This window comes from Heterodontus francisci, chromosome 4, assembly GCF_036365525.1.
Source record: "Heterodontus francisci isolate sHetFra1 chromosome 4, sHetFra1.hap1, whole genome shotgun sequence".
In the NCBI taxonomy this organism is placed as follows: domain Eukaryota; kingdom Metazoa; phylum Chordata; class Chondrichthyes; order Heterodontiformes; family Heterodontidae; genus Heterodontus; species Heterodontus francisci.
In genome coordinates this window covers 176206478-176226428 of record NC_090374.1, presented here as the reverse complement: position 1 = coordinate 176226428, position 19951 = coordinate 176206478, and the positions used below count along the sequence as shown (strand labels likewise).

Genomic DNA, 19951 nt, shown 5'->3' with positions numbered 1-19951 from the left:
ATCCTGAGAAGTGTGAGGTGTTGCATTTTGGGAGGACTATCAAGGCAAGGGAATATACAATGGATGGTAGGACCCTAGGAAGTACAGAGGGTCAGAGGGACTTTGGCATACTTGTCCATAGATCACTGAAGGTAGCAGCACAGGTAGATAAGGTGCTTCAGAAGGCATATGGGATACTTGCCTTTATTAGCCGAGGCACAGAATATAAGATCAGGGAGGTTATGATGGAGGTATATAAAACGCTAGTTAGGCCACAGCTGGAGTACTGTGTACAGTTCTGGGCACCACACTATAGGAAAGATGTGATTGCACTGGAGAGGGTGCAGAGGATATTCACTCGGATGTTGCCTGGGCTGCAGCATTTCAGCTATGAAGAGAGAGTGGATAGACTAGGGTTGTTTTCCTTCGAGCAGAGAAGGCTGAGGGGCGACCTGATTGAGGTATACAAAATTATGAGGGACACTGATAGGATAGATAGGAAGAAACTTTTTCCTTTAGCGATGGGATCAATAACCAGGGGGCAGGAGGTTTAGAGGGGATTTGAGGGAAAAAAACTTCACCCAGAGGGTGGTTGGAATCTGGAACACACTACCTGAAGGGTTGGTAGAGGCAGAAACCCTCACAACATTTAAGAAGTATTTAGATGTGCACTTGAAACGCAATAGCATACAAGGCTACGGGCCAAGTGCTGGAAAATGGGATTAGAATAGATAGGTGCTTGATGGCTGGCACTGACACGATGGGCTGAAGGGCCTGTTTCTGTGCTGTATGACTGTATGATTCAGGGGATAAAGCATTTTTTTTTAAACTGTCTTCAGTCATTTGAGAGGTGAAAAAGGGAAAACATCCCTATCAACTCCCTGTGACCGCGTGGGTTTTCGCCGGGTGCTCCGGTTTCCTCCCACCGCCAAAGACTTGCAGGTGATAGGTAAATTGGCCATTGTAAATTGCCCCTGGTGTAGGTAGGTGGTAGGGAATATGGGATTACTGTAGGGTTAGTATAAATGGGTGGTTCTTGGTCGGCACAGACTCGGTGGGCCGAAGGGCCTGTTTCAGTGCTGTATCTCTAAATATAAAAAAATAAAAAATAAATAAACTCCCACCTGTCTGCAACATCATATAGCACTTTTCACAACTTCAGAATGCCCCAAAGTGCTTTATAGCGAAAGGAGTACTTTCTGAAGTGTAGTCACTGTTGTAATGTAGCAAACGTGGCAACCAATTTGCACACAGAAAGCTCTCACAAACAGCAATGTGATGATGACTAGACTGTTTTAGTCACTTGAGCAAATGCAATTAATTAGGGAACCAGCACAGATTTGTGAAGGGAAAATTGTGTTTAACTAACCTGCTGGAGTTTTTGATGAGGTAACAGTGAGGGTTGATGAGGGTAATGCTGTTGATGTGGTGTACATGAACTTCCAAAAAGCATTTGATAACGTGCCACACAGACTTGTGAGCAAAGTTCTAGCTCATGGAATAAAAGGGACAGTAGCAACATTATTATGAAATTGGCTGAGTGATAGAAAACAGAGTGGTGGTTAATGAAGATTTTTCAGACTAGAGGCAGTTTTGTAGTGGAGTTCCCCAAGGGTCGGTGTTAGGACCTTTGCTGTTCCTGAAATATATTAATGACCTAGACCTTGGTGTACGGGGCACAATTTCAAAATCTGCAGATGATGCAAAACTTGGAAATGTTGTGAACTGTGAGGAGGTTACTGCAGAACTTCAAAAGGATAAAGACAGGTTGGTGGAATGGGCACACAAGTGGCAGGTGGAATTTAATGCAGAGAAGTGTGAAGTGATTCATTTTGGTAGGAAGAATGGGGAGAGACATTATAAAATAAAGACTGCAATTCTAAAGGGAGTGCAAGAGCAGAGGGACCTGGATGTAAATGTGCAGGTGGGAGGACAGGTTGAGAGACTGGTTAACAGAGCATTCAGCGTCCTAGGTTTCATTAATAGGGTCATAGAGTCTAAAAGCAAAGAAGTTATAAAAACAAAATACTGCAGATGCTGGAAATCTGAAATAAAAACAAAGTGCTGGAAATTCTCAGCAGTTCAGGCAGCATTTGTGGAGAGAGAAGCAGAGTTAACATTTCAGGTCTGTGACCTTTCATCAGAACTGGCAAAGGTTTGAAAAGAGTTAGGTTTTAAACAAGTGAAGTGGGGGAAGGGGGGTGCGGTGTTGGTGGGGAAGAGAACAAAAGGGAAGGTTTTTGATAGGGCAGAGGGCTGGAGAGATTAAATAGCAAAGCTGGCCTGGGACAAAGGCAAAGAGTGTGTTAATGCTTGTGGTGAAAGACAAAGCATTAGTCAAGAGAGAGTGTTAATAGCAGAATAATGAGCAGCTCTGTTCACATGAAAAACAGGCACATGGTGAAAAAATAAAATTAAAAAAGGCCAGTCATCCTCAAATTATTGAACTCATTATTCTGTTATTAACACTCTCTAGTTCTGATGAACGGTCACTGACATGAAACGTTAACTTCTCTCTCCACGGATGCTGCCTGACTTGCTGAGTATTTCCAGCACTTTGTTTTTATAGCAAGCAAGTTATGTTAAACTTGTATAGAACATATATATTGGGCGGCACAGTGGTGCTGTGGTTAGCACCGCAGCCTCACAGCTCCAGTGACCCAGGTTCAGTTCTGGGTACTGCCTGTGCAGAATTTGCAAGTTCTCCCTGTGACTGCGTGGATTTCTGCCGGGTGCTCCGGTTTCCTCCCACATGCCAAAGACTTGCAGGTTGTTAGGTAAATTGGCAATTGTAAATTGCCCCTAGTGTGTGTAGGTGGTAGGAGAATGGTAGGGAATATGGAATTAATGTAGGATTAGTATAAATGGGTGGTTGTTGGTCAGCACAAACTCGGTGGGCCGAAGGGCCTGTTTCTGTGCTATATCTGAGTTTGAAAAAGAAATCACTGGTTCAGCCTCACCTGGAGTAGTGTGTCCCATTCTGGGCTCCACATTTTAGGAAGATGTGAAGGCATTGGAGAGAGTGCAGAAAAGGTTCATGAGAAAGACTCCAGGGAAGAGGAACTTCAGTTATGTGGACAGATTGGAGAAGTTAGACTCTTTTCTTTGGAGAGAAGGTTGAGAGGAGATTTGATAGAGGTATTCAAAATCATGAGGGGTCTGGATAGGATGGATAGGGAAAATCTGTTCCCAGGAGGAGGGATCGAGGACAAGAGGCCACAGATTTAAGGTAATTGGCAAAAGAAGCAAAAGCGACAAGGAAAAGCTTTTTCACGCAGCGAGTGGTTGGGATCTCGAATGCACTGCCTGAGATGTGGCAGAGGCAGGTTCAATCGTGGAATTCAAGAGGGAATTGGATTGTTATCTGAAAAGGAAGAATGTGCACAGCTATGGGGAAAAGCCCGGGGAGTGACACTAGGTAAATTGCTTTTTCGGAGAACCGGCGCAGAAACAACAGGCTGAACGGCTTCTTTCTGTGCAATAACGATCCGTGATTCTGTTTCCGCACTTGCACAGCTTTGAAATCTGCATGAACAACCTGTAAATGTAATATCTGAAACAATGAGGAGCCATAGCCACATAGTTTGAATCTGAGGGAACATTCTGTTGAAGGTGACTTGTATACACTAGCTTGTATATGGGTTAGAAAAATTGACTTAATATAAATCTTTATTACAATGTACAATAATAACAACTTGTATTCATGTACAGCTCTTGACATAGTAAAATGCCCCAAGGCGCTGCTTCTTAGGAGCATGAGCAAACACCATTTGACACCAAACCACATAAGGCAATATTAGGGTAAATGACCAAAAGCCTGTTCATGGAGGTAGGTTTTAAGGAGCGTCTTAAGTGGACATAGAGATATATAGAGGTGTGAGGTTTAGCGAGGGAATTCCAGAGTTTAGGGCCCAGACAGCAAAAGACACAGCTGCCAGTGGTGGAGTGAGGAAAGTTGTGATGCGCATGAGGCCAGAATTGGAGGAGCACAGAGATCTCTGAGGGTTGTAGGAGATAGAGATGGTGAATTATTGGAAATGTTTCATTTTCTTTTACCTTGTGTTAAGTTAATAAGCACTTTAGCAATGCATATATTGTTTTACAGGAATGACTCTACCCTCACAAAAAGAAGTGCTGACTTCATTTAAAGACGATACTGGAAGCAGAATCCTTGTGGCAACATCTGTTGCTGACGAAGGAATTGACATTGCACAGTGTAACCTTGTACTGTTGTACGAGTATGTGGGTAATGTTATAAAGATGATCCAAACAAGAGGTAAAGTCATTAACGAATAAGATATGATTAACTAATCAATCCTATATATGTCCCCTGTTATTTTGTAACAAGCGATGTATCACTTCAGTACTGTTTCGGTCTGGTTAACAAGAGTCTAAATGCTAAGCAGTTTCGGGAGCGCAATAACACGGAAATAAATGGAATGAGAATGAGGGATGACTCTTGGGACAGGCAGCGATCTGTTCTGAGGTGGTGGGGATGAAAATGTAACCCTTTTCCAATCATGGTCTCTTGGCAGCAATACTCTTTAAGCATGTTTCCTAACAGGGGTGATGCAATTCAACTTACCCGCAGTTGTCCCTCTGCAGAATTCAGCACATTTGCACCTTGCAACGTTCAATCTGGACGCTAAACAAAGACTGATTAAATCTACCTAACAGATTGGATCTGTTTCAAGTTGGTACCTACTGCTCCCATTCGTGCTGGTATGAATGAAATCAATGTTGGTTTCTGTTGCTGTCCCAGCTCTCTGTTTTACTGGTAGGACAGAGGGAAGTGCTGTTTGATGTCTGGGCAAGAATTCGTCTTTTTCCTTATTTCGGGACAATCAGTTACAAACAAAGTATTTACAGTACAGTAACAAGCCATTTGGCTTAATCAGTCCATGACTGTGCTTATGTTCCACATGAGCAGCCTCCTCCCACCCCTCTCCATCTCAGCCCATCAACATATCCTTCTGTTCCTTTGTCCCTCATGTGTTTATCTAGTTTCCCCTTGAATGCATCTGTACTATTCCCCTGGAAGCAAGTTCCACATTCTCACCACCCTCTGGGTTAAATAAGTTTCTTCTGAATTCCCTATTGGATTTTTTTGTGATCATAAATTTATGGCCCCTAGTTCTGTTCTCATCTGCAAGTGGAAGGAAGCATCCTCTCTATGTCTGCCCTATCATACCTTTTCATAATCTTGAAGACCTCCATCAGTTCACCCCTCGGACTACTCTGTTCTAGAGAACAGAGCCCCAGCCTGATCCATCTTTCCTGATGGTATAATCCCTCAGGTCCAGTATTATTCTAGTAAATCAGCTTTACACATTCTTCGGTGCCTCTATATCCATTTTATAATATGGAGACCAGAACTGTTCACAGTACTCCCAATGTGTCCAACCAAGGTTCGATGCAAGTTTAGCATAACCCCTCTACTTTTCAATTCTGTCCCTCTAGCATTGAACCCCAGTGCTTTTGTTTGCTTTTTATAGGGCCTTATTAACCTGCCTGGGCAGACTGAATTACTACTCACGACAAAAGTGTCAAAACCTCAATTTTATATGATGATGTTTGCACTGATATGAATCTAAGTGTTCTTAGTGTGCAATGATGTTACTGTTCCAGTTGGAATTGACATTTCATTAGGCAAAGCATTGGGCAATTTTGGGTTTCATAGAACAGTTTTCCCTTTCAGCAGTTTTGCTGTAATCACCAGCCATGGGAAGCCCATTTTTGAAAATCCCTCTTTTGCAGAGCAACCTAACCCTAGGACTAACAGTGAACCTACTCACTGTGAATCTTCTTCCTGATTTAACTGTTGTCCCACACGACCTTAACCACTGGATACTGACTTAATTGGGTTTTACAGACTACTGCAATTAATTGAGATATGAATTATTGCTGAAAATAGAGACATATTGTCGAAGCTTTTCATCTTGCACTCATCAGGACAATCCGCAAGGTACCAATGTAAGGGAAAACAGCTTTATGCTGATGAGAAGAGAGTGCTGATTGGTTGGCACATGAACTCTGATTGTAGAGGCGTTGCCATAGAGAATGCACTTGTTTACAGTGACTGACAGTTAACTGCCAAGCTTTGTTTGAAATTTAATCCAGGCAACTTGACTCTGAGGTCAAGGCATGGCCCTGAGGTATGAACCAGCAAATGGCTTATTTTGTTTAGCTGAAACAGGCGCAATGTTTGTACATGTTCTTTCTATCTGCAAAGAACAAAGCCCTGTTTAATATATGTCGCTTCCAGTCTGCACAAATGCACCACACTGATGATAAATCGGTTGTCACTGTAATTCTTAGCACACTGAGGATTATTTAGCAAATGTTGTCCAATCGCAGAATCACATCTAATGTTGGACACTGTTTTCCGTTTTGCAAGCACAGGCTGATTGGGAACGGCCTGTACCTTGCCCGTTGCGAACAGCGGAAGGGACATGTTGTTTGATGCGATCCGCCAGTCTTTGGGACATGCTGTCTATATACATAGAATCACACTGGCATTGAAATTCATATATCACATTACTCATTTGTGTGATAGGCAGGACGTCTTTTTGGCTTGACAGCAGCATTCTGTTAGTGGTGAACACCACACGTGTTGCTACTGCATAGTAGCAGAGTGAAACAGCTAGCTTCACCTGTTGCTCAAATCTTTGGGATGCATTACCTTTCCAGGGTAATTTGAGGTAGACTGGGCACTTTTCAGGACTGGAAATGACGGCCTCATAAGTTTGCGTGATATGCAATGAGAAATGATCAGATCAGGATAGCCGTTGTCACTCAGGATGTCTTTGATTCACCCTATTTCAGCATCGAGCTTGCATGGCTTGGACAACATTTGCTTAATAATTCTTGTTGTTTTCCCTTACATTGGTATTCTTGCAGATTGTCCTGCTAAGTGCAAGACGAAAAGCTTTGACAACATGTCTCTATTATCAGCAATACGCAAGATATGTATTACAAAAGTTTACAAACAGTAAAAGTATAATTTTAACACAATGGGAACTCTTGTCATTACCAGGATGCCCATTTGACCCCTCCAGACCATTCTTCATAACAACTACTTAACTTTAAAAGCACTATATAAATGTATGAAATGTTCCAAGGACCTTCACAGGAGCATTATCAAACAAAATTTGACACTGAGCCACATAAGGAGAATTAGGACAGGTGTCCAAAAGTTTGGTCAAAGAGGTAGATTTTAAGGAGTGCCTTAAAATAGGGAAGAGAGGATTGAAGGCAATTGGATTTAGGGTCAGAATTCCAGAGCTTATGATGTGGACAGCTGAAGGCACAGTTGCCAACGGTGGAGCGATTAGAATCGAGGATGCGCAAGAGGCCAGACTGGAGGAATGCAAAGATCTCGAAGAGTTGCAGGACTGAAGGAAGTTACAAAAATAGGGAGGGGCAAAGCTATGTAGGGATTTGAAAATGAGTTTGAGAATTTTGAACTTGTGGCGTTGCCGGACCACGAGCCAAGCACAGGGTTGATTGGTCAATGGAACTTGGTGCAAATTAGGAAATGGGCAGCAGAGTTTTGAACGAGCTCAAGTTTAGAATCATAGAAAGTTTAAGGGACAGAAAGAGGCCACTTGGCCCATCATGTCTGTGCTGGCTGAAAAATTATCCATCCATTCTAATCCCACCTTCCAGCATTTGGTCCGTAGCCCTGCAGATTACAACCCTTGAGGAGATATCCAGACTCATTTTGAATGTGCCTCAACTACCCTTTCAGGCAGTGATCTCCAGACCATCACCACCCTCTGGGCGAAAACGTTTTTCCTCATCTCCCTTCTAATCTTTCTACCAATCACTTTAAATCTATGCCCCCTCGTCACTGACCCCTCTGCTAAGGGGAAGAGGCCCTTCACCTCCACTCTATCCAGGTCCCTCAAAATTTTGTACATTTCAATCAGCTCTCCCCTCAGCCTTCTCTGTTCCAAGGAGAACAACCCCAGTCTTTCCTGATAGCTGCATTTTTCCAGTCCTGGCAAGATCCTCGTAAATCGCCTCTGTACCCTCTCTAGTACAATTACATCTTTTCTGTAATGAGGTGACCAGAACTGCACACAGTACTCAAGTTGTGGCCTAACCAATGAGTTATACAGTTCCAGCACAACCTCCCACAAACTTCTGGATCATGCCCCCCTACATTTACATCCAAATTGTTAATATATACCACAAAAGCAAGGGAGCCAGTACTGAGTCCTGCGGAACGCCACTGGAAACAGCCCTCCAGTTGCAAAAATACCCGTCAACAATTATCCTTTGTTTCCTGCCACTGAGCCAATTTTGTATCCACCTTGCTGCATTTCCCTGGATCTCATGGAATTTTTTTTTTAAACGAGTCTGCCATGTCAAAAACCTTGGTAAAGTCCATGAAGATCACATCAACGGCACTACCTCATCTATTTTCCTTGTTACTTCTTCAAAAAATTCGATCAAGTTGGTCCATTCACTCCTGCGTGGTGCCTTGTAGATGGTGGACAGGCTTTGAGGAGTCAGGAGGTGAGTTACTCGACGCAGGATTTCTAGCCTCTGACCTGCTCTTGTAGCCACGGTATTTATATGGCTACTCCAGTTCAGTTTCTGGGCAACGGTAACCCCCAGGATGTTGATAGTGCGGGATTCAGTGATCATAATGCCATTGAATGTCAAGGGGAGATGATTAGATTCTCTCTTGTTGGAGATGGTCATTGTCTGGCACTTGTGTGGTGCGAATGTTACTTGCCACTTATCAGCCCAAGCCTGGATACTGTCCAGGTCTTGCTGCATTTCTACACGGACTGCTTCAGTATCTGAGGAGACATGAATGGTGCTAAACATTGTGAAATGCTCAGCAAACATCCCCACTTTTGACCTTATGATTGAAGGAAGGTCATTGTTGAAGTCGCAAAAGATGGTTTGGCCTAGGCCACTACCCTGAGAAACTCCTGCAGTGATATCCTGGAGCTGAGATGATTGACCTCCAAAAACCACAACCATCTTCCTTTGTGCTCGGTATGACTCCAATCTGCAGAGAGATTTCCCCCGATTCCCATTGATTCCAGTTTTGCTAGGGCTGCTTGATGCCATACTCGGTCAAATGCTGCCTTGATGTCAAGGGCAGTCACTCTCACCAAAAGAGTTCAGCTCTTTTGTCCACGTTTGAACCAAGGCTATAATAAGGTCAGGAGCTGAGTGGCCATGGCAAAACCGCAACTGAGCGTCAGTGGACAGGTTATTGCTAAGCAAGTCGCTTGATAGCACTGTCGACGCCACCTTCCATCTCTTTACTGATGATAGAGAGTAGACAGATGGGGCGGTAATTGGCGGGGTTGGATTTGTCCTGCTTTTTGTGTACAGGACATAGTTGGGCAATTTTCCATATTGCCGGGTAGATGCCAGTGTTGCAGTATCCAGTGCCTTCAGTCGTTTCTTGATATCACACGGAGTGAATCGAATGAGCTGAAGTCTGGCATCTGTGCTGCTGGGGACTTCAGGAGGAGGCATCACCTCGTTACTCCTGGCTGAAGATTGTTGCAAATGCTTATGTGCTGGGCTCCCCCATCATTGAAGATGGGGATATTTGTGGAGCCACCACCTCCAGTTAGTTGTTAAATTATCCACCACCATTCACGACTGGATGTGGCAGAACTGCAGAGCTTAGACCTGATCCATTGGTTATGGGATCTCTTCACTCTGTCTATTGCATGTTGCTTATGCTGTTTGGCATGCAAGTAGTCCTGTGTTGTAGCTTCACCAGGTTGATACCTCATTTTGAGGTATGCCTGGTGCTGCTCCTGACATGCCCTCCTGCACTCTTCACCAGGGTTTGTTCCCCCAGCTTGATGGTAATGGTAGAGTGGGGAATATGCCAAGGCATGAGGTTGCAGATTGTGGTTGAGTACAATTTTGCTGCTGCTGATGGTCCACAGCACCTCATGAATGCCCAGTTTTGCACTGCTAGATCTATTCGAAATCTATCCCATTTACCGTGGTGCTAGTGCCACACAACACGATGGAGGGTATCCTCAATCTGAAGACAGGACTTTGTCTCCATGAGGACTGTGGTGGTCACTCCTACCAATACTCCTGTCATGGACAGATGCACCTGCGGCAGGCAGATTGGTGAGGACGAGGTCAAGCATATTGTTCCCTCTTGTTGGTTCCCTCACCACCTGCTGCAGCCCCAGTCTGGCAGCTATGTCCTTTAGGGCTCGGTCAGTAATGGTGCTACCGAGCCACTGTTGGTGATGGACATTGAAGTTCCCCACCCATACTACATTCTGTGCCCTTGCCACCCTCAGTGCTTCCTCCAAGTGCTGTTCAACATTGAGGAGTACTGATTCATCAGCTGAGGTGGGGGTGTTGGTGGGAGAGCTGGGGAGCGGTAGGTGGTAATCAGCAGGAGGTTTCCTTGCCCATGTTTGACCTGACGTCATGAGACTTCATGGGGTCTGGAATCAATGTTGAGGACTCCCAGGGCAACCCTCCCGACTGTATACCGCTGTGCCACCACCTCTGCTCAGTCTGTCCTGCCTTTGGGACAGGACATACCCGGGGATGGTGATGGCAGCATCTGGGACATTGTCTGTAAGGTATGATTCAGCGAGTATGACTATATCAGGCTGTTGCTTGACTTGTCTGTGGGACAGCACTCTCAACTTTGGTACAAGCCCCCAGATTTCAGTCAGGAGGGGTTTGCCGTTGTCATGGCCGATGCCAGCTGGAGATCAGATGGTGACTTTTGATCTCTGAACCACTCCCAATTAAAATGAGAAAATTCAACATTTGTGACAATGGCCTTAAGCATGCAAAAACAAATTTAGCCAAATACAACTGAAAAGTCTGCTTGGCTCAGTGATGGCATGCCTCTCTCTGAAGCTCTGTGCACCTGTTAAGATGGGCACCCAAGATCCCACTGCTGTCACTCACAGACGTACTCTGTGTCCTGGTCAGTACTTTTCTCCCCCTTCAACCAATTCCACCATAAGTGGAATCATGCTGTGCGCAAATTAGCCACTATGCAAAGTGACTGCACTTCAAAAGTAATTTGTTGGTTGTGAAGCTCACTAAAGAAATTCTCACTTTCCTTCATAACTTAAGTTTCCTCAGGCTGGGTCTATTTTCTCGAAGGCTTCGGGGGGTGACCTAGTAGAGGTCTTTAAAATTATGAAGGATAAATGTAGTGAAGCTATTTCTACGTGTGTGAGAGACCATGTCTCGGGCCCATAAATGTAAGATAGTCACTAATAAATCCAGTAAGGGGTTCAACAGTAACTTCTTTAACTAAAGAGCAGTGAGAATGTGTAACTCGCTACCACATGGAATAGTTGAGGCAAATAGCATTGATGCATTTAAGGGGAAGCTAGATAAATGCACAAGGGAGAAAGGAATAGGATATGCAGGTAGGGTTAGATGAAGAATGGTGGTAGGACGTATGTTTGAAGCATAAATACTGGCATAGACCTGTTGGGCCAAATGGCCCTGTTCCGTGCTGCAAATACTATACTGTGGAGAGCTTAGTGATACACTAGATATAGGATGCCTGTGGAATTTAACTTGCTAGCAATGGAAAAAGCGTGGAGATGCTACTCTGCAGTTGCTAATTCTTACTTCCATGCAGTTGAGCAGTATGTCAGCTGCTTTGCATCTTCATTCAATGACAGTTATCAACGGGACATGAAGGACTTTGGACAACCAGTCTGGTATACCTACCAACCTTCATTAATATCTATTCACAGTATGGACATGATGCATTAAACGTTTTCTATTAACCTGTAAAAGGCAAATTGTGTTGACAGTTGACATTTTTATTTTGGTTCGCTTTGTGGTGAATCTGAAATGACAGTTCTGTTCATTCCTGTTAAGAACGCCATGTAAACGCAAGTTGTTGTTGTTACAGGCCGTGGAAGAGCACAAAACAGCAAGTGTATTCTTATTACCGACAAGAAAGAACAGATTGAAAAAGAAAAGATCAATTACTTACACGAGATGATGATGTATGAAGCTATTTCTCAAGTGCAACAGTTGAACCAGGCAACGTTGGCCGAGAAGGTAATAATGAAAGCTGCTTATAGGCTTTCGGAATATAATTCTTGGTTGAACTGGAATATTCTGTTTCACCTAGATCTCCTGCGCAGACACCCTCAGTAAGAAAAGTGGTGTGTTTCACTGCTGTGTTTTCAAGATTTAAATTGCACTGTACCTGTTACTGCAGGCTTCAAGTATACTACATGGAATTATGTAGAATATACAGTACAGAAACAGGCTATTCTGCCTGCTCAGTTCACCCTGACGTTTATGCTCCACTCAAGCCTCATCCCAAATTTCTTCATCTAACTATCAGCATAACCCTCACGCTACAGCCTGCCGGACTGAACACAGAGTTCAATAATTTCAGAGCATAACTGGCCCCCTTATGTTAGTTTGTTTCTACTGTGCCTACCCACTGATTTTTTTCATGTTTGGGCCAGGACTGTTCATTTTTCTGTCAATTAACACCTTCTCTGCACTAATGCTTTGTCTTTCAGCACACTATTAACATACCATTTACCTTTGCTCCAAGACCCTCTGGTCAGTTATTCTCTGTGACCTTGTCTGATCAACACCTTCTTTATTATCTCTTGCCCCACCCCTGCTTTATTTGCTTAAAACCTTTTACGTTTCTAATATTTACCAGTTCTGATGAAGGGTCACTGATCTGAAACGTTAACTCTGTTTCTCTCTCCACAGATGCTGCTAGACCTGCTGAGTATTTCCAGCATCTGCAGTATTTTGCTTTTATTTTAACATAACCCTGTCTTAGCTGATGGCTGGTTATAATTTTGAAATTACAAGCCAACAGAAAAGTATGATTGATGAACTATCCTTGAAGCTGCTGGTTCTCAACTAATATTTAAATTGGATAATGTATTTGTGAACCTGGCTTAAATTTACACAGACTGTTAACTGGGGGAAACATTCCTACAAAATGCTTATTTGCTGGACCTCCTAATGGTTAAATGGATATATGCATTGGACATTGTGCTACTGAACCATAAGCCATTGGAGGATACGAGGTTCAATCTCCAGTGTGTGCAGAGTAAACACATCTTAGCTGGAATGACAGTGGCTGCATTGTAATAGACCAGAAGAAGATAGAAATCAGTCAGGCACTCGGCGCTAGCTCTATCCAAATGCTTGAGGATGGGAATCTTATTTCAAGCAAATTATTTCCTCAATCCCATGATTTTGTACTTTTTGTAAACTTTACTTTCTAATCCCCAGTGCCTGTCCACCATCTACAAATCAGGAGTGTGATGGAATACTCTCTAGTTGCCTGGATGGTTGCAGCTCCAGCACTCAAGAAGCTCGACACCATCCAGGACAAAGCAGCCTGCTTGATTGGCACCCCATCCACAAACATCCACTCCCTTCACTGCCGACGTATAGCAGCGGCAGTGTATACCATCTACAAGATGTACTGCAGCTACTCACCAAGGCTCCTTCGACAGCACCTTCCAAACCCATGGCCTGTACCATCTAGAAGGACAAGGGCAGCAAATGCATGGGAACACCACCGCCTGCAAGTTCCCCTCCAAGCCACACACCATCCTGACTTGGAACTACATCGCTGTTCCTTCACTGTCACGGTCAAAATCCTGGAACTCCCTTCCTAATAGCACAGTTGATGTATCTACATTCCAAGGACTGTAGCAGTTCAAGAAGGCAGCTCACCACCACCTTCTCAAGAGTAATTAGGGATGGGCAAAAAGTGCTGGCCTAGCCAGCGATGCTCACAACCCACGAACAAATATATATATTTAAAAATCGGGGTGATTTCAGGAAGCACTTTTTCACAAAAAGGGTAGTGGAAATCTGGAGCTCTTTCCACCTCCCCCCAATTAAAACAGTTGTTGAGGCCGCAGTCAACTGAAAATGAGATTGATAAATTTGATAGACAAGAGTGTTACAGAACCAAGGTGGGTAGATGGAGTTAAAGACACAGATCAGCCATGATCTAATTGATTGATTCAACAGGCTCAAAGCTGAATGGCTTCCTCCTGTTCTTATGTTAGAGGCTTTTTTTTTAAGACTTTTAAAAAAAAATCAAAGAGCAGAGAATCCCAACAGTGTACTGGCTGTAATTTACCTAATATTAGAATCAGCAACAGTTGGGAATGGTGATGCATGACTATTTCTCCTCCTGGAATGAGAAGTGATTTGAGTAGAAAGGGTCTACATTCTCTAGAGTTTAGAAGAATGAGAGGTAATCTCATTGAAATGTTTAGTTTAGTTTAGTTTAGAGATACAGCACTGAAACAGGCCCTTCGGCCCACCGAGTCTGTGCCGACCATCAACCACCCATTTATATACTAATCCTACACTAATTCCATATTCCTACCACATCCCCACCTATCCCTATCACCTACCTATACTAGGGGCAATTTATAATGGCCAATTTACCTATCAACCCGCAAGTCTTTGGCATGTGGGAGGAAACCGGAGCACCCGGAGGAAACCCACGCAGACACAGGGAGAACTTGCAAACTCCACACAGGCAGTACCCAGAATTGAACCCGGGTCGCTGGAGCTGTGAGGCTGCGGTGCTAACCACTGCGCCACTGTGCCGCCCTAATGTATAGCATTTTTAAGAGGGCTTGACAGGGTAGATGCTGACAGGCTGTTTTCCCTAGCTGGAGTGACTAGAACAAGGGGTCACAGTCTCGGGAGAAATTCCTTCAGAGGAGGAAGAATTTTTGTAATGCTCAATCATGGATATATTCAAGACTGAGATCAATAGATTTTTGGGTACTAAGGGAATCCACGGATATAGGAATAGAGTGGGAAAGTACAGGTGATGCAGAGGCTCAGCCATGATTTTATTGAATGGCAGAGCAGCCACAAGGGGCATATGGCTTACTTATGCTCCTATTTCTTATGTTCACATACTTTTATTGTGGTTCTCTAATTGTATCACCATTCTTGAAAGTGAGATGTGATGAGCTATTTGGGACTTGAGCCAAACACAAATCATTTTAACTTGCTTATCCAACTGCAAATAGTTGGAAAAAATGCTGTAAGTAATTTATCCTACCTAACAATACAGTAATGTGGGTGTTTCAGCAGCAGAGATATTTGAAAGTTGCTGATTAGGCAAAGGTACAACTTACTTTAAACTGTACAATTCTCTTCTCCAAGATTAATATAATTCAAGTAGATGCCAAGAAAATGAGGGAACGGATGGTCAGTGCTGCAAGTACAGAGAAACCAGATGTCAGTTACAAGCTACTTTGTGGAAAGTGCAAAGTTTATGCATGCAACTCTGACGACATAAGAATCATAGAGGTAAGTCCAGAATCCAGTAATCTACCACTGACTATCAACGTATTGAAATTGTTCTACATTAAAAATCCCCACCAAGTGCATCCACATTTACACAATCTGTAATGCTCAGAAGAATCCTCCGCCATCTAGATCTTAGCTGTTAATTTTGGTTTCATAATTTTTGAAAAATACTTGTTACTAGCTGAGTGGGCAGATCCACTTCAAAGATTCAATGTTGGAACTAATTTTGGATAGTTGCAGAGCGCTGTTACCTAGAAATATAGGGGGACAGAATTTTACCTCATTTACCTCAAACTACCCCTTTAGCACTTAGCTAATGAGAACATTCACAGTTATATTGTGCAGCCCTGTTGGGTGTTGGGAGCATTTGTGACTCAACACAAATGATGAAAGAGCGATGGCCTTTTTAAGAACCATCATCTCAGCATCAGAGCAGAGATCTCAACTATCTCTAATGACTGGAAAAGCTGAGCCCAAGTTGTAGAACAGTGTTTGAGCAGCTTTAAGGAGATTCCTTGAATAGCTGAATAGTATGAACAACAACCACTGCAGCTGCAACTAGTTTGAGGAAGCAAGCATTATGCTGTGGTACTTGGCACTCCATGAAGAGATACCACTCTCTGCTGTACTGTTGCCTGGGAACAAGAACATTCTTTCAAGACAGTGTCAAGTACAGTACGTATGAACATCGTTGGAGGAGTGTGGTGGAAAGAGAGTAGATTTAACCTGATTCACCAGGTGGGAAATCCATGGGATCAGATCCATGGAATGCATCAATTAAACCAGTATATTTTATTTCCCACACCAGCTATTTTGTCATCTCTGAATGAGATTGCCAATTTTATCCCAATGTCTGCTATGAAATTAGTTCAGAGTATCTAAAGACATTTCACATAGGAAAATTACAGACAGCAGACATCTACCATTACAGATTGGATTGGATTGTAAACCCAGACCCTTGGTTGAATACAAAGCTTCTGAACTTAGTAAACCACCCAATCTCCCAGCAGAGATGTGTTTAATACAAATAGCGAATTGCAGTTTCTCAGAATCCAGGATTGATGCAAGCTTACTACGACTGTAAACGTTAGCGAGAGACCTTGGCGAGGGTGCAAAAAAGATTAACCAGGGATGAGAGACGGTGAAGTTCTTAGAACAGAGAAGATTTGATAAAGGGGTTCAAGATCACGAACAGTTTTGCTGGAGGAAAGAAGAAAAAACTGTTTCCACTGGCAGAAGAGTTGGTAACCAGAGGACACAGATTTAAGGTGATTGCCAAAAGAAGCAGTGAGGAAACATTTGTTTTAAATACAGCAAGTTGCTGTGATCTGGAATGTACAATCTGAAAGGATGGTGGAAGCAGATTCAATAGTTGCTTTCAAAAAGGAATAGGATAAATACCTGAAGAGAAAAAAAAATTACAGGGCGATGTGAAAAGAGTAGGACCAAAGAGCCAGCACAGGCATGATAGGCTGAATGCCCCCCCCCCAATGTTGTATCATTCTATGATTCAATCATTTACCAATAACCCATAGCATTCAAAAAATTCCTCTGTTCAATCCTTAGCAAAAAGTTATTGAAATGCAATGATTTTCATATTCATAGAATCTTTCCACTAGTATATTGTCCCACATATCCCTCAAGATTTAGCACCTTTCACGAACTCAGGACGTTCCAACCAATGAAGCACTTTTGTAATGTGGGGTAACACGCAGTCAGTCATTTGCACACAGCAAGATCCCACAACCAGCAATGTGAGAACAATAAATTTGTTTTATTGATGTTGATGAGGGGTTAAATGTTGTCTAGGACACTCGTGTTTACCACAATGAAGGGCTAATGTAATAAAGTGGAGTTACTTGATTCTATGGTGTTATTCATAAACTCTCCATCTTTCTTTTAGGAATCACATCACGCAGTTATTGACAACTCCTTCAAGGAGCGCTATTCAACTCAGCCTCACAAGAAGCCAAAAAAGTATGGCAGTTTTCAGAAAAATGAAAAACTGTATTGCAAAGACTGTGGGCACGACTGGGGAATCACTGCAACCTACAGGGTGTTTACTGATCTCCCAATAATTAAAATTGAGAGCTTTGTTCTTAAGAATGTCAAGACATCCATTCTAACCCAAGTGAATAAGTGGAAGGACACCCCATTTTCAATCAAGCTCTTTGATGGTGCAGAACTTTGCCAATAAATAAAGTGAAAAAAGTCCCTTAAATACCAATTTCCTTAGTTGATGACATTCTACAGTAGAAACAGATAATCTGGAACTACATAGCAGCCTTAACAGTTCGGTTGTAAGACCCTTCCTCAGAACAGTTCTGCTATTTTAATTGAACACTTTTGGCATTAGCAATCTTTTGTTCTTTTTTAACCACTGATTTTAAAATGGAATTTGGATATTCAACCCCAAAGATATAGTAATATACTTCTTTCAAAATCACCCTACAAGCATCAATTCCTTTCTCCAGGACAACGCATCAACAAACACATCAGAATATGTTGGACGTGCAGGAATTAGGATGCTGTTCAGAAATTTTGTCCAAGTCTTGTTAAACACGGTTTATTGGTTATCAATAGAGATGTTTCCGCAGACAAAAATTAGGGGTCATAAATATAAACGGTAGTCACTAATATATCTAGTAAGAATTTCCTTACCCAGAAACAGATTGGAATGTGAAACTTTCTACCACATGGTGTAGTTGAGGCAATTAAGGGGAAGCTAAATAAACATGAGGGAAAAAGGAAATAGAGGATATGCTGATAGTTTGAGATGATGTAGGGCAGGAAGTGGCTCATTTGGCACAAACACAAGATGGGCCTGTTTCTGTGCTGTACCTTGTATGTAAAGTAGTTCAGTGCTTCAAGTTTTAGCAAATACTGTTGACATACATTAGTGACCACTATGTACATAAACCTACTGTGCTATTTCATTCAATAAATACAACTTACAAACTGCATTAATCATCAAATCACTGTGTTGTAGCTTTGTGAAAATAATAGACATGGACTAAGCACAAGGGATGTTAGGAATATTATAGCCCTATATGGCAGGTTGCAGAGAATGGCCATCTCTTACCCTTTGAACCAGTGCAACCCAATTTCATAGACTGTTAAACTCAGAGCTCAGCTCATTTCTGTCAAAGACTATCCATTGATTACAAGAGCTGCTGAAACTCAAGATAGACCTCCAAGTTCATGCCAACAACATACAAAGAACAGTACAGCACAGGAACAGGCCATTTGGCCCTCCAAGCCTGCGACGATCTTGATGCCTGCCGAAACTAATACCTTCTGCACTTCCGGGGCCCATATCCCTCTATTCCCTTCCTATTCATATATTTGTCAAGATGTCTCTTAAACGTCGCTATCGTATCTGCTTCCACCACCTCCCATGGCAGCAAGTTCCAGGCACTCACCACCCTCTGTGTAAAAGAACTTGCCTCGCACATCCCCTCTAAACTTTGCCCCTCTTACCTTAAACCTATGTCCCCAAGTAACTGACTCTTCCACCCTGGGGAAAAGCTTCTGACTATCCACTCTGTCCATGCCGCTCATAACTTTGTAAACCTCTATCATGTCGCCCCTCCACCTCCGTCATTCCAGTGAATACAATCCGAGTTTATCCAACCTCTCCTCATAGCCAATGCCCTCCAGACCAGGCAACATCCTGGTAAACCTCCTCTGTACACTCTCCAAAGCCTCCACGTCCTTCTGGTAGTGTGGCGACCAGAATTGCACGCAATATTCTAAGTGTGGCCGAACTAAGGTTATGTACAGCTGCAACATGACTTGCCAATTTTTATACTCTATGCCCCCGACTGATGAAGGCAAGCATGCCGTATGCCTTCTTGACTACCTTATCCACCTGCGTTGCCACTTTCAGTGACCTGTGGACCCAGATCTCTCTGCCTGTCAATACTCCTAAGGGTTCTGCCATTTACTGTATACCTCGCACCTGCATTAGACCTTCCAAAATGCATTACCTCACATTTGTCCGGATTAAACTCCATCTGCCATTTCTCTGCCCAAGTCTCCAACCGATCTATATCCCGTTGTATCCTCCAACAATCCTCATCATTATCCGCAACTCCACCAACCTTTGTGTCATCCACAAACTTACTAATCAGACCAGCTACATTTTTCTCCAAATCATTTATATATACTACAAACAGCAAAGGTCCCAGCACTGATCCCTGCGGAACACCACTAGTCACATCCCTCCATTCAGAAAAACACCCATCCACTGTTACGCTCTGTTACTGCTAAGCAACAATCATCAATCCAAAAATCAAGGGAATACACTATTTCTCTACCAGTGGAACTCTCCATCCTCCAGACAGTAACATTGTTTGGAATTTTGTCCCTCGTCAGGGGTTCAAATCCAGAGCTGGCTGTCACCTTTCAAATAAGGATTTCTGGAGGATGCAACTGCTTAGAGGAAATTTGTGACTATAAATGCAAGTTCATTCTTTCACATTGTTGAGTGCCCCAATACAACTGCTCCGAGTCGTTCAATGCTCCAGGTAGCTTGCTGGATAAAAGTTACAAAATACTAAATACTTGCCTCAGCTGTACCTATAAAATGAATGGACAGAAAATCCTGCAGATCCTGCTGCCCTCTACCCCCAAATTATTGACA

The 19951-nt window shown here is 43.0% G+C and overlaps 1 protein-coding gene across 2 annotated transcripts in view; it reads left to right on the top strand.

The window, feature by feature from the left end:
• Positions 1-18281, top strand: part of rigi (RNA sensor RIG-I) — a 65172-nt gene extending 46891 nt beyond the window's left edge. For both annotated transcript variants that reach the window (XM_068030626.1, XM_068030627.1), the window contains 4 exons: positions 4085-4255; positions 11882-12033; positions 15160-15306; positions 17210-18281. In XM_068030626.1, coding sequence (XP_067886727.1) covers positions 4085-4255; positions 11882-12033; positions 15160-15306; positions 17210-17503 — 764 coding nt within the window. In that variant the 3' untranslated portion in view covers positions 17504-18281. The remainder of the gene's footprint in view (positions 1-4084; positions 4256-11881; positions 12034-15159; positions 15307-17209) is intronic.
• The last annotated feature ends 1670 nt before the right edge of the window (positions 18282-19951 follow it).